This window comes from Bos grunniens, chromosome 3 (assembly GCF_055505025.1).
Source record: "Bos grunniens cultivar Pamir isolate PY7600 chromosome 3, Bosgru_T2T1.0, whole genome shotgun sequence".
Lineage (NCBI taxonomy): Eukaryota > Metazoa > Chordata > Mammalia > Artiodactyla > Bovidae > Bos > Bos grunniens.
Window position 1 is genome coordinate 87031724 of NC_141167.1, and position 15105 is coordinate 87046828.

The following is a 15105-nucleotide window of genomic DNA, read 5'->3' on the forward strand; positions in this document are numbered from 1 at the left end:
TCACTCCACCATGTCATAGAACAACTTTTTATGCCCTGGAAGTCTGTGAATTAAAAGATTATTTGTTGAAAGGTATCAATGGCAAGGGGAAAAAACTGGGGAGAATATAAAGCCTAAAGCTGTATGATCTCTGAGTAAAATGGGTTATAGAAAATAGAATTGCCTTGGTGGTGGTAAGAAAACAAAAAGAAAAATAAGAGAATAAAGACAATTAAGAGACTCAGAAGTTAGTAGAAGAGAATAGATAAGAGAAATTCAACTTTCTAAGTTTTTATTTATTAGTTTGAAGTTAACATTTCCAGGTCTTACAAAGTAAAGCACTTACATTTGATTTCCACAAGGTGATTCCTCAAGAAAAGGCATATGATTTACTGATCCAGGAATACGAGGAGTACTTGCATGAATACTTGAAGCATCATGGGTTAATCTCTGACTAGAGTCGTGGGGTGGTGTAGAAAAACTAGTTACAGAAGAATTATTAGATCCATTGCCTTTGTTCCCATTACATTGCTGGTTGAGCGCTGGTACCTCATTACCAAGGCTATCCATTCCAATATTTAATTCCCCGAGCTTTTGAATGGACCTATAAAATAAAATAATGTAACTATATTAAAATAAAAAGTTAGTCATATTTCTAACATATAGAATATTGAAAGTCTGAGACGGTAAATACATGCACGTATAACATATATGACAAGTTTAGTACTAAAAATTACCATCATCAGTTTAAGACACAACAAAGAAACTGCAAGAAGATCCAAATTTTCCTATAAGATACCACTGTAAAAGAGATAAGACATAATAGGTATCACTAAATTTTTAAAAGTAACTTTTACCAAACAGGAAAAAAAAAAATCTGTTTCTACTTCAGTATAACTTTGGTCCAATTTTCAATACCAAATTTTTCACCAACAAAACAAAACAAGCCATTTTCATTTCATGAAATGAAATGAAACAATATTACTGTCTAGTAATATCATATCAACTAGGAAATGGATGACCAGTGCAAACCATGATGGGACAAAGTCAAGTGGCATCCCCATTATTCACACATTCACTCATTCAATTCATTTATTTTTTTTTTAATTTTTTAATTTTTTTACAATTCATTTATTCATTCTACAAAAACTATTTGCCAGGCTCTGATCTAGGCACCAGGGATATTAAACAGGGAGCAAAACAAGGTAGCCTGAGCGCTTTTGCCTCAGTGCAAGTCAGAGTAACCTGACTCCTTATGCTGGACTCAGGGCTCCAAAGAGCACTTTAGAGGAAGCTGTCAGACTCTCAAGATTTAGCCAAGAACTGGCCCAGAATCACTTTCTCCAGCCTGGATATAATATGAGAGAGGACTACATAAGGGATGTGATTACCAAGAGGTGTTGTGGTTCACTGTATTTTCTAATTTTTTAAATTAAACATTTAGTGTTCATGTACGTGTGTATGCGTGTGCACTTGTGCATGCGTGTATGTTTAGGGTTTTTAAGAGACCTTAAAAGATCAGTTTAAAATTATTAAAGGAATTGGCAGCCATTACTAAATATTTATTAGTTAAAATTTTTAAGTAAATAGGATTTCTATGAAACACTAATCTTGTTAAATGCTCCCCATATTAAAAAAAAAAAAAAAAAAAGTCTTCAGTCAAATAAATGTGGGAAATGCTAAGCATGAAGAGTCTAAAATGTTAACATAATTTTGTCTCACTAAAGTTAGGGAAGATGGGGAAGGGGCAGAATATGCCTATAATAAGAGCCAATTATTAGTAACAGAAAATATCAGAAGTAATGATATAATACTGTTATAAATAAGCCTATCATACTTTAGTTGATTTTTTTTAGTAAGTTCTATTACATAACATGACTCTTATTTCTCTAACTCTTTCTATGCCTCTGGAAGGGAAGAAGCAAAATTTAATTCTGGAAATGGCGTTCTGCTGCTAGAATGACTCAAAAGACTAAAACATTAAAGGGGAAAAGATATATTTTAATTTCTAGTTTCTATCTCTATTCAATTTGTCCTTGGTATTAGTCAGATACTTTAATGTCCTGGTACATAAAAGTGAAGGTCTAGAAGAAAAGATTGAATAAAAGTATTATTTTAAAGAGTTAAAAAAAAGAATAGATAAGGAAAGGTTAAGAAAACAACAGAAATTTTATATGAAACTAATTTATAAAAGTTTAGGATAAACATCCATTGATATTTATAACAGACCTGGTTATTCTATGGATTTTTATAATATACTTACCTTTAGTATAATTCAAAATTCTAATTGCTAAAGAAATTGAGAACAGTTGTTATACCCTAAACTGAACCTAAATTGTAAGAAAAAATTCTTATAATTTTAAGATAATGAATTCTATTATCTATATTGAATTCTATTATTACAATGAATTCTATTTATAATTATCTTTAAGGAAAAATAAACCATCTTGAATAGTTTAACCTTTTTTCTGAGCAAGGACATCCATACTACTGGAATCATAGAACCTTGTCACTTTATGTTCTGACAATATTAAGTATCTGCTTTCACTAAAAAAGAAGACAGGAAGTCAAATTGCAACCATGACTTTTACTGAAATGAAGACATGTAAGAACCAGAAGTAGCAGTTCATCATATCAGTATAATTCTGATAAGCCAGTGACTTGATCAGAGGTGATAAGAAAATAATCTTCAAATTGAATGTTCAGAGGACTACCTAGACTCTAGATACCACTATAAATGTTCCTTGTGTGAAGGTCTGAAGACAGGATCAGTTTCAGGCTCACTGACTTGCAATAACACACAGAATGTCAAGCAGATTACTTCCAATATTACTGAACCAAGAAAGGATAGTCATCACTGCACTGCCCAATTATAATCATGGTGATGCATGCATGTGTGTGTGCTCAGTCGTGTCTTTTGTAACCCCATGGACTATAATAGCCCACCAGGTTCCTCTGTCCATGGAATTCTCCAGGCAAGAATGCTGGAGTGGGTTGCCATCTCCTACTCCAAATCATGATGACAGCCAACATTTATGGCATGCCTCCTATATGCTAGAAATTATTCTAAGTATTTTTTTAATATATGTTAACTCAATCTTCCAACAACTCTAGCTCAATTAAGTACACATATTCTGGTTTACAGATTTCTAAAAAAAAAAAAAATGTTACCATGTATTTACCTCCTATAGTCAAAAATAGTAAGTTCATACATTTTAGAAGAAATTAATAAGAATCATTTTAATATTCTGAATTCAATAAAATCTGAAAGTTTAAGCTCTCAAGATAAGAATAAAACAACAGCTACCACTTAATATAGTGTTTACTCTATGCCAGGTACTGTTCTAAATACTTTATGTAGGTTAATTCGTTTAATCTTCATGGCAACCCTGTGAAATAGATGAGGAAACAAGCAATCTGAAGACAGTAATTTCCCGTAAGTCTTCAGCTACCCTGGGACATGGCCAGATCCAGAAGCAGTCCACTTTCAGCCTGTATGCTGAAACCACCATGCTCACAGCTCCCTTTGCTCAGATGTGACAGACCATTTAACAGAAAGTGGACAAAACTGGATGAGCCCTCAGACTTCTGTGACTGAAGAGATTATGTAACTCTACACTACTTGAAATGCTTAAAAAGCCTTAAAATTTCAAACTATACACAGAAAGTAGCGGTTACTGCATGCTCTTAATAGCTTTTAAATAATTCCTCATATATAAAAAAGTGACTAAAAGACCGACCTATTAAGGAATTGTTCAGTAAGATTCTGCTGCTGATCAGGACCATCCTCCTGATTCACACCTCCTTCAAGCAGCATCTGCTGGTATATCTGTCGCTGTTGCTCCTTCTGTTCTAAGTGCTGTTGATAGCGCAATCTTTGCCTATAATATTCTTGAAACTGTTCTGTTGAATCTCGAAGCTTAAAAATATTAAAAAAAAAAAAAGTTTGAGCAGACTATGATTGAATATGTTATCCCTCAACAGTAACTTCCATAAGTGCTGCATAAAACATATAGATGGCAAATCAGAAAATACTTAATATATTGGATCTTTGAAAAATAACATAGTATGCATGAGTCTTAACAGTCAAATAGATCAGATCGATTAATTTGCTCTATTCCACAGTAAAAGACTGACCAAAACAAATGATCATCCTGGATCCCTGACTAACACAAATAAAAACAGACTACAGTTGTCACAAGGACGACATGAATATAGAATACAAATGTAAAGACTAGCACAAATCTATATTACTAGGAAAAAATACTGAGGGACTATATTAATATTTAATAAATACAATATTAACCTTGTCTAACAAAATTTAAGCATGTAAGTGGCTGTGGCTAAATAGGTTACTCTGGAAGGAAGCTTATAAAAAACAATACTTTAATTCAAATGGCTCTTCACAAGAAAACAAACTAAACAGATGTTAAACCCTGCAGTCTCAACATTCCTACTTCATTCTTCTAAAAGAACTACATAGTACTCAAAGGACTTAGATATTATAGTGAATTCCAACATTGGCAAAGAAAGACCCTCCTGCCAAGCCAGAGTGTGGTCAAATTACAGAGATCATATGAACTGGATCATCTCTAAAACTGGCCAACACTGACAGTAAGCTTAACCAAGAGTCCTGCATGACTGACTGACTAAAGCTAAAACTGTCTCCCTTTCCCAGAGAATAGTAACGGTCCCCCTGTATTTCATACCTTACAGCAGTAACTCTGAAACAAAATTATCTCTATGTCCTTTAAAAAATTTTTTGTGGTAAAATAAATATAAAAATTGTAATTTTAACCATTCAGTGTGGAATTCAGTGGCATAAGAGTCATAGTGTTACATAACCACCACTATTATCTATTTCCAAAGATTTTTATCACCCCTAACAGAAACTCTATAACCATTAAGCAATAACTCCCATTTCCTTCTTCCTCTAATGTCTGCTAACTTCTATTCCATTTTCTGTCTTATGAATTTACTTATCCTAGATATATCATGTAAACAAATCATACAGTATCTGTCCTTTTGTGTCTGAATTATTTCACTTAACACAATGTTTTCAAGGTTCATCCAAGTTGCAGCCTATGTCAGACTTCATTCCTTTGTATGGCTGAGTAATACTCCATCGTATGGATACATCGCTTTTGTTTATCCATTAACCTGTGGATGTACATGAGTTATTTCTACCTTTTGGCCACAGTTAATAACGATGCTATGAACATGGATGTACAGTTATTTATCTGAGCCTTTGCTTTCAAAGCTTTTGGGTCTATACCTAGAAGTAAAATGACTGGGTCATATAGTAATTCTTGTTTAGATTTTTGAGGTACCACGAAACTACAGTGACTACACCATTTTACACACCAACCAGAAATGTATGAGGCCTCAAATTTCTCTATTTTCTCACCAACACATTACTTTCTACTGCTTTGATTTTAGCCTGTTAGCCATTCTAGTAATTGCGAAGTTATAATTCATTGTGGTTTTGATGTGCATTTCCCTAATGACAAGTGGTATTAGGCATTTTTCTCATGTACTTATTGGCCATTTATAGACATCTGGCCAATTTGGAGAACTGTCTATTCAACTCCTTTTTTAAAATGGATTTTTTTATTGTTGACTTGTAGTTCTTTATATTTTCTAGATACTAAAACCTTACCAGATAAATAATTTGCAAATATTGTTCCCATTCTGGAGGCTGTCCTTTCAGATTATTGATAATGTCCTTTGATGCAAGTAAGTTTTTAATTTTGATGAAGTTCAATTTTTGCATTTGTTGCTTAAGCTTTTGGTATTATACCTAAGAACATATTACAAAATCTAAGGTTGTAAAGATTAATCCCTATGTTTTCTTCTGAGTTTTATACTTATGTAGGTCCTGTACTTAAGTTGTTGATCTAGTTTTAGTTAATTTTTATATACAATGTGAGGCAGAGGTCCTACTTCCTTTTTTGCATGTGGAAATCCAGATATCAAGCATCATCTGTTGAAAAGATTATTTCTCCCCCACTAAGTAGACTTGGCATCCATACCAAAAATCAACTGGTCACAGATATATGAAATTACTTCTGGCCTCTCAATTTATTCCACTGGTCTATATGCCTATCCTTATACAAGAACTACACAGTTTTAATTACTGTAGCTTTATAGTAAGTTTTGAAATTATAAAGTGTGAGTCCTACAATTTTGTATTTCTTTTTGCAAAATTGTTTTGGGTATTCAAAGCCTGCTGCAATTCCAAGTATTTGAGTATTAGCTTTTCCATTACTACAAAATAGACAGTGGAATTTTTTACAGAAATTACATGAAACTTGTAAATAATGTTGGGTAGCATTTACATCTTAACAGTATTAAATTTTCCCATTCGTGAACACAGAATGTCTTTTCATTTATTTAGGTCTTCTTTAACTTCTTTCAGTAATGTTTTGTAGATTTTGGCATACAAATTTTCCACCTCCTTAATTTATTCCCAAGTATTTTATCCTTTTATATGCTGCTGTAAACAAAACTGTTTTCTTAATTTCCTCTTCTGATTGTTCACTGCTGGTATATAGAAACACAAACAATTTTCATGTGTTGATCTTGTACCCTGCAACTTTGATGAACCTGTTCATAAGCTTTAATAGCTGTCATGTGGATTCTTTCTGATGATATATAATATTTATGTCATCTGTGAATAGAGACAGCTTTATTTCTTCCTTCCCTATTTATTTATTTTTCTGGTCTAACTGCTCTGGCTAGAACTTGTAACAAATGTTGAAGTAACAATTGTGAAAGCAAGCATCCTTATCTTTGTTCCTGATTATAGGGAGAAAGCTTTTAGTCATTCCCCATTAAGTATGATATTAGCTTGGTTTTTCCATAAATAATCTTCACCATGCTGAGGAAGTTCCATTCTATTATTAGTTCTCTGAGAGTTTTTAACAGCAAAGAGTGTTTGATTTTGTCAAATGTCTTTTCTGCATCAATTGATACAATCACATGTTGTTTATTTTTTCCTTCATTCTATTAATGTGATTATTAAACTGAAAGTTTTCTATGTTGAACCACCACACTTGCATCCTGCAATCAATCCACTTGGTCAAGATGTATAATCCTTTTAATATGCTAATGGTTTTAGCTTGCTAGTATTTTGTTGATTTTTGCTTATATATTCATCCTACATGTTGGTCTGTAGTTTTTTCCTAATACTTTCACTTGGCTTTGCTATGATGGTAATGCTGAACTCACAGAATGAGTTAGGAAGGGTTCCCTCCTCTTTTATTTTTTGGAAAATTTTGAGGATTATTGTTAACTCTTCCTAAATGTTTATAGAATTCACCAGTAAAGTCATCTGATCCTTGTCTTTCCTTTGTTGGAAAGCTTTTTGATTACTGATTCAATTCTTTACTCAATATGGATCTGTTGAGATTTTCTATTTCTTTCCAAGTGAGTTTAGTAATTTGCTTCTAAGGAATTTGTCCACTTCATCTAAGTTATCTGTTAGTTTACAAATGGTCATAGTATTCTCTTATAATCCTTTTTATTGTCGTAAGGTAGATATGCTAAGTCGTTTCAGTCGTGTCCAACTCTGTGACCCTATGGGCTGTAGCCCACCAGGTCCCTCTGTCCATGGAATTTTCCAGGCAAGAATACTGGAGTGGGTTGCCATTTCCTCCTCCAGAGGATCTTCCTGACCCAGGGATCAAACTCACATCTCTTGTGTCTCCTGGACTGGCAGGTGGGTTCTTTACCACTGGTGCCACCTGTAAGGGAAGCCCTGTAAGGTATTTTTATTTATTTTAGTTATTCGCTTTTCTCTTTGTCAGTCTAGCTAAGGGCTTATCAATTTTGTTGATCTTTTCAAAGAACCAACTTTTGATTTTGTTGATTCTCCCTGTTGTTTCCCTTTTCTCTTTTATTTCTCTCTCCTCTAATCTTTATTATTTCCTTACCTCTGCAAGCTTTGGATAGAGCATGCTCTTCCTTTCTTTGGCTCTTCAAGGCATAAAGTTATTAATTTGGGATCTTTCTTCTTTTTTTAATGTAAGCATTCACAGCTACAAATTTATCCCTGAGCACTGCTTTTGCTGCATTCCATAAGCTTGTTGTCTATTTGTTATGTTGTACTCATTTTCATTAGTCTCTAAGTATTTTCTAATTTCCCCTTGTGATTTCTTCTTTGACCCACTGGTTGTTTAAGAACGTGCTGATTCATTTTTTCAAATTTTCAATTTAAAAATTTTCCTTGTTACTCATTTCTAGCTTCATTCCTCTGTGGTCAGAGAAGACACTTTACATGATTTTAAATCTTTTAAAATGTACTGAGTCCTAAGATACATCCTAAGATGTCCATCCTGATGAACGCTGCATGTGCACTGGAGAAGACTGTGTACTCCACTACTGTTGAGTATTCTATAGATGTCTGTTAGCGCTAACTGGTTTACAGCATTGTTCAAGCCCTCTATATCCTTACTGATCTTCTGTTTAGATAGTCTATCCATTATGGCAGGTATGGTATTGAAACCTCCAACTATTACTGCAGAACAGTCTATTTCTCCCTTCAGCTTTGCCAATGTTTGCTTCATATATTTTGGGATACTGTTGTTTGGTACATATCCATATGTACTTTTAAGGATAATTTTTCAACCTCATTTTTAATATTTAGTCAAACACAAAAAAAACTTATTCAACTTATTAAACCTACTCACCCTTTATAAGTGGGATATTATATATATGATAAAATCTGCACCTTATTTCACAATACAATTTCCTTTTCAAAGCACCACAGAAAAATAAACTAGAACTCTAAAGGCTTAGATAAGGTGTGGTGGTGGTAATGGTTGAGTTGCTAAGTCACATCCAACTCTTGTGACCTCATGAACTATAGCCTGCTAGGCTCCTCTGTTTATGGTATTTCCCAAGTAAGAATACTGGAGTGGGGGCTTCCCTAATGGCTCAGTGATAAAGAATCCACCTGTCAATGCAGTAGACACAGGTTCAATCCCTGGTCTGGGAAGATCCCACATGCTGAGAAGCAACTAAGCCCATGTGCCACAACTATTGAGCCAGTGCGCTGGAAGCCCAAGAGCCACAACTTGCATGAAGCCCATGCACCCTAGAGAGTCTGTGCTACACAATAAAAAAAGCCATTGCAATGAGAAGCCTGTGCACAGTAGCCAGAGAACAGCCCCCACTCGCTGCAATGAGAGAAAAGCCCACGCAGCAATGAAGACCAACACAGCCTAATACTTTTATTAAAAAAAAATAAAAAAGAATAGTCGAGTGGGTTGCCATTTCCTTCTCCAGGGGGTCTTCCCGACCCAGGGATCAAACTCATATCTACTGCATTGCAAGCAGATTATTTTGCTGCTGAGCCAGTAGGGAAGCAGAGATAAGGTATTATTCTACATTATAAATGTCATAATTTCTTGTTCATTAAATCTACTTAGTAAAATATAGAGCACATATCTTAAAATACAACTTGTCTACTTTTAATATGAATTCAACTGCATGAATTCTCAAACATGCAGAAGGAATGTCAACTGTGATATTTTTAACTGTTAATAAATTCATACATTAAAAATGCTCTAAAATATATAATGATAACTAAAAAAACAAAAAACCTACAGATTCTTAAAGAAGGGAGAAATGATCTAATTAATAAGAAAACCTAGGTATTCTCTCTCCTCTGAAATAACAAAAAATTCTTTTAAAATTCTATCCAACCGAATAGTATTACTTCTTACAAAATGGATAATTCTAAAAGACCTGAGATGTAATAAACATTACCTCATTTTTTTCTTGCTTAGCTGGTCCTGGATTCTGTGCTCCATTTGCAGGCTCCTTTTCTGAAACTGAACTCTGGCCCAGGATTTCACTGCTGATAGGTCTCTGTGCCTCAACAGGTGTATCACTTCAGGGTAATAAATGAAAAAAAGAAGTAGGGGTAAAGAAAAATGTAATGTAGCTAAAGAAATTTTAATTTAAAAGAGGCATATTTAGCTTAAGTATATATAAAATGCACAAAAACAGATTTTAAACTTTACTTTTTTCTCTTAAGTACTATATGTAAGGGATTAAAAAAAAAATAGAATGTGCTAATAATGAAAGAGCACTGGATTATTAAGCAAGGAGGGTAGGGACTCCCATCTAAAAGAGTATATGTGGCCTTGGGAAATCACTTACATTCTCTGTGGCTCAGCTTCATCTACAAATTAATAGGTCAAATGACCTAAAGCCTAAATTCTCTTAAAGAACTCAATCTGTTATTCTGTTATCCAAACATCAATTTTCTTTCCTCCAATATATTTCAATAAAAAGCTAAGAACAGCTGAGATTTTATTAAAAGGCTTTCTTCAATTTATTTGTACTTAACATAAAAGTGAAATATCTTTCAAGTATTTTTAATGTATACTAATTAGTAAGTTTGATGTCTTCTGTCAGGTTGTTCCTTGTCATCGTCTTAGGCACTGGCAACTTCTACTTTTCATAGTTACACTGTTTAAAAATTTTAATAACTAACATTATCCAAAGATGACAAATACCACATTCACAAAGATTACCTATCAGTAACAGATACCACGGGAACAAGTACAAAAGTAAAGTGAATTTTGTCTTCAATTAATTTGATTATGAGATGACTTCATAATGGCCTCTCCAGGCATAAGTATGTAAGACATATTAAAATAGAGGTCTAGGGTTTAGAAAAGCAGAGCTAGAGAGTCATCTTCACAAAGGTACATTAGGAGCCTAGTAGTCATAAATATCTAGACATATATACACACACATGCACCCTGAGGAGGAAGTAGAAAAGATCTGGGAAGAGTTTTCGGTTACAGGACTATGCTGTAAACTGCTAATGACCAAAGGAAAATGCATTTTAATCCAAAAGTAGAATCTGTAAGAATTATTAACTGTGTAGACAGATTAAAACAATTTTATAAAGTAACATTTAATTTTGCAATTTACACAACATTTCCATATACATTATCTCATTTAATCTGCACAGTGACCTGTAAAATAGATTAAAACTCCCATTTCACAGATGACTAAACAGACTCAAAAAAGGCATGTTCCCAAAACTGCATAGTTAGTAAATAAAGTTAGGACTTGAATCCAGGTCTTCGGACTCCAAATCCAATGCTGGCCCAAGTCTGGGAATAGATTTTTTTTTTCCTGCAATTTAATTTTGAGACCATTATATTGCATAGTCACGGCTTGCATATTTCAACAGCTTTTTCTTCCTTTTTTGAGTTGCTTTCTGTTCAAGTCAAAATATATCCTTCAAAACACTACACACTCTTTTATAAACTTTTCCTGTGGGTTTTATCTTCTTCACCATAGTAACTCAATCATTATATCCTGGGGATGCAGCATGGTGCTAGGACAGAGTAGACAATTAAATATTTTAAAATAAGTACTGAATTCAAACATATATTACCACAAGCAAAAGTCTCTTTATGTGGCATTTTAACATAATTGATCTGAGCTACCCATATTTTCTAATTATTCTTAAAACATTTTTCAAAACCAGGTAAACTTTTTCCAAAATAAATTTTTACACTTTATCAACAGCCAAATAGCTCTTCTATAACATGTTATTTTAAAAAGCCTCTTGAAGAAAGTGAAAGAGGAGTGAAAAAGTTGGCTTAAAGCTCAACATTCAGAAAACGAAGATCATGGATGGCATCTGGTCCCATCGCTTCATGGGAAATAGATGGGGAAACAGTGGAAACTGTCAGACTTTATTTTTCTGGGCTCCAAAATCACTGCAGATGGTGACTGCAGCCATGAAATTAAAAGACGCTTACTCCTTGGAAGGAAAGTTATGACCTACCTAGACAGCATATTCAAAAGCAGAGATATTACTTTGCCAACAAAGGTCCGTCTAGTCAAGGCTATGGTTTTTCCAGTGGTCATGTATGGATGTGAGAGTTGGACTGTGAAGAAGGCTGAGCACCGAAGAATTGATGCTTTTGAACTGTGGTGTTGGAGAAGACTCTTGAGAGTCCCTTGGACTGCAAGGAGATCCAACCAGTCCATCCTAAAAGAGACCAGTCCTGGGTGTTCATTGGAAGGACTGATGCTGAGGCTGAAACTCCAATACTTCGGCCACTTCATGCAAAGAGTTGACTCATTGGAAAAGACTCTGATGCTGGGAGGGATTAGGGGCAGGAGGAGAAGGGAACGACAGAGGATGAGATGGCTGGATGGCATCACCAACTCGATGAACATGAGTTTGGGTGAACTCCGGGAGCTGGTGATGGACAGGGAGGCCTGGTGTGCTAAGATTCCTGGGGTTGCAAAGCATCAGACACGACTGAGCAACTGAACTGAACTGAACTGAACATGATATTAGTAGCCCTTTTGACACACTGTCCTTTCCAAGGGTATGAGCCCCGAAGGAGGGAAATTTGTATTTATTAAGCACCAAGCACGTGCTTACCACTCTGCTAGGAACTTTATCTCATTCTACAAGTCAACACCTTATTTTATAGAGGAGGTCACTGGGGCTCAGAGAGATTAAGTAGCCTCCCAAGATCATGCAGCTAGAAAATGGCAAAGCTACTATTCATACCATAGTCTGGCTCCAAAGACCATGTTCTACTCACTGTTCTACACTGCTTTGCCTCATAAGTTTCCCAGTTTCAGAGACATGACAGATGTTTTCTGGGTTATTACTACTGCTCAGCTAAAAACACATGTATTACTTACCTTTTAACAAGTTACATTTTACCCCTCTATAATGGTCTAATAACTTCACTTCTTTCCATCTTTATTCAGTCAATTCTCAATTACAGTACTTTCTTTACATAGGAAACAGCACATGTAGAGTCAAATTTGGCTAGCTTTTTGTGTTTTTTCTTTTTTCTTTATCAAGACAATCCCACTGGTGCACAGTTCCGAACATGCTATTCATTATATTGACCAAGAAGCTCCTATCATCTCATACACTCAGAAAAATGTCACCAGTTCCCCCAGAAGCTCAGCAACCCAGACAGCAAAAATTTTCTCTAAAGGGATTGAAAAGTCAAAGAAAGGTTTAAGATAGTCTCTACCAATATTCAAGATTCTCTATTCCTTTAGGATTTAAATAATAGGATGCCCTATATTAAATTATACTCATTCATTTTCATCACTAGATATCATCTTTATCTTTCAAATATAAAATACAGAGCAGTAAGATGCCTTAGGAAGTCACCCTAGGCTTTAGGAAGTCCCCTCACTTAACTGATCCTAGAATCCTCTCCTTTCTTTAAAAAACATTAAAGAAAATCACATCCACCATCCCCAACAATCTCACAGCAACTTAACAGAAAATGCTTCCATAAATATTTATCCTGTAATTCTTAAGCCTTAACTAAATATCTCCTCTTGTTTTAATTAGAAACAGAAATTCCGAGTCCAGTGCTTCTTCCTCAATACAGAATGCTGTCAACTATCCTATGTGAATAGTAAAAGTTCCCATTTTTATGCTCTTTTAATAAATTTATTGCAGTCAATAGTAATGATTCATAGTATCAACTCTGAGAACAGGAAACCAGCCATGTGTCCCAATGGGATTCCTGGAAAACTGAGACAGGAAGTTTCTTAAGCCTTGATATAAAGAACTGCTAATCAGGAAATTATTATTTCATGCCAGATTTGAAAGAAAAACTGAGTGGTGGTTTTAACACTTAAATTCCTTATGTGTGTGTATAAATAAATAAATAAATAAATATAAAGAATTACTAAAGATAACTGGAAATAACCAGAGATTTTTATATATATACATATTCAATACAGTAGTATTTACAGGAAACTATCTACTCTCCTACAATAAGGAATTAGGTAAAACTATGATACAGTCATACAAAGGAATAATGCACATACCCTTAATCACTGACCTCAATAAACGTTTAAGAATATGGGAACAATTCATGATCTATCAAGCGAAAAAAAGCAAATTGTATGAAAATATATATAGCACCTTCTCAATTTTTAAAAACGTATTCATAGGAAAAACACTGGTCATCTAAGTGTGAGATTGTGTGGGATTTTAATTCTCTTCCTGATAATCTTCCATTTTCCAAAATTTCTTAGTATGTATTCACTGCCTTTATAACCAGCAAAATGATAATACAGGACATAAAAATAAAGATTTTCCTAGATAATATTAATTATCAAAATTTTTAAAACTCCTTACAAATAAAGTTTTAAAGACTAACTTTCAACTAAAGAGACTTGAACATTTAGAAAACACACACACACCCCAATTAGATTATCTCACACTTATGGAGCTCTACCAATTTTTATAAGCAAATACTTACCGTTCAGGGGATTCTTCATAAATACTGTGACATTCTGTATTCTCAAGCATGAGACTTCTGCTGAGGTTTTGTACTCCTGGATAATGGAAGTTAGCAAAGGAGTGTGACATTGGAGAAGTTTTGTTCCCAAGGTCTGAGATTCTCTTATCGTGACTGGTCAGTCCACAAGTGAGACCATCTAAAGCAGGATTCAGAGAGCGGGTCATATAGGCATCAGCTGATTGAGGCCTTCTCATTGGAGATGATGGATAGGGAGAAAGTTTGCTGATAAGAGGTGTCAAAAGATCAGCATATGCAGCTTTTGTGGGTTTTAGAAGTTTGTCAACATGAATATTAAGCATTTTCTGTTCAAAAGCACAAGAGAAGACCGAAGATGGGAGATTCTGGAGCCATGACAATAAACTCAGATCCAAATCATCACACCCATTACCACATAAGAGGTCAATTCCAAGTAGTACTTCACTTTCTGTAATTTCTTCTCCTGTTGCTTTACTTTGACAAAATTCTACACAGCATTCATAAAGTAGGCCCTTCATTACAAGCTGAAATAAACGATTGTTACTTGCTTTAAAACCAGCCTCACTTAGCTTCCTATCAGCAGGGATGAATTCTGCAACCATGATACAAGCCTCTTCAAAGCAGTGAACTCGTGCAGTGCTGGGATTCCAGTCCTTAAATTCAGCATGATTGGTCAAACGAGGCAAAGTCAAAAGCAAACAGAGCTTGCTGTAGTCATCTTTAGAAGGACAGTACTCTTCCAGGGCATGTAAACATTGCACAGCTTCTTGCATGGTAAATTCCAGCTGTAAAAAACAAAAAAAAAAAGTGCTATAAA

General features: G+C 34.5%; 1 protein-coding gene across 13 annotated transcripts in view; it reads right to left on the minus strand.

Moving 5' to 3' along the window:
- Positions 1–15105, minus strand: part of WDR47 (WD repeat domain 47) — a 78535-nt gene that overhangs the window by 16079 nt on the left and 47351 nt on the right. For all 13 annotated transcript variants that reach the window (XM_086391551.1, XM_086391545.1, XM_086391553.1 and 10 more), the window contains 4 exons: positions 14271–15073; positions 9751–9874; positions 3720–3898; positions 326–583 (listed from right to left, as the gene is read on the minus strand). In XM_086391551.1, the coding sequence (XP_086247677.1) occupies positions 326–583; positions 3720–3898; positions 9751–9874; positions 14271–15073 (1364 nt within the window). The remainder of the gene's footprint in view (positions 1–325; positions 584–3719; positions 3899–9750; positions 9875–14270; positions 15074–15105) is intronic.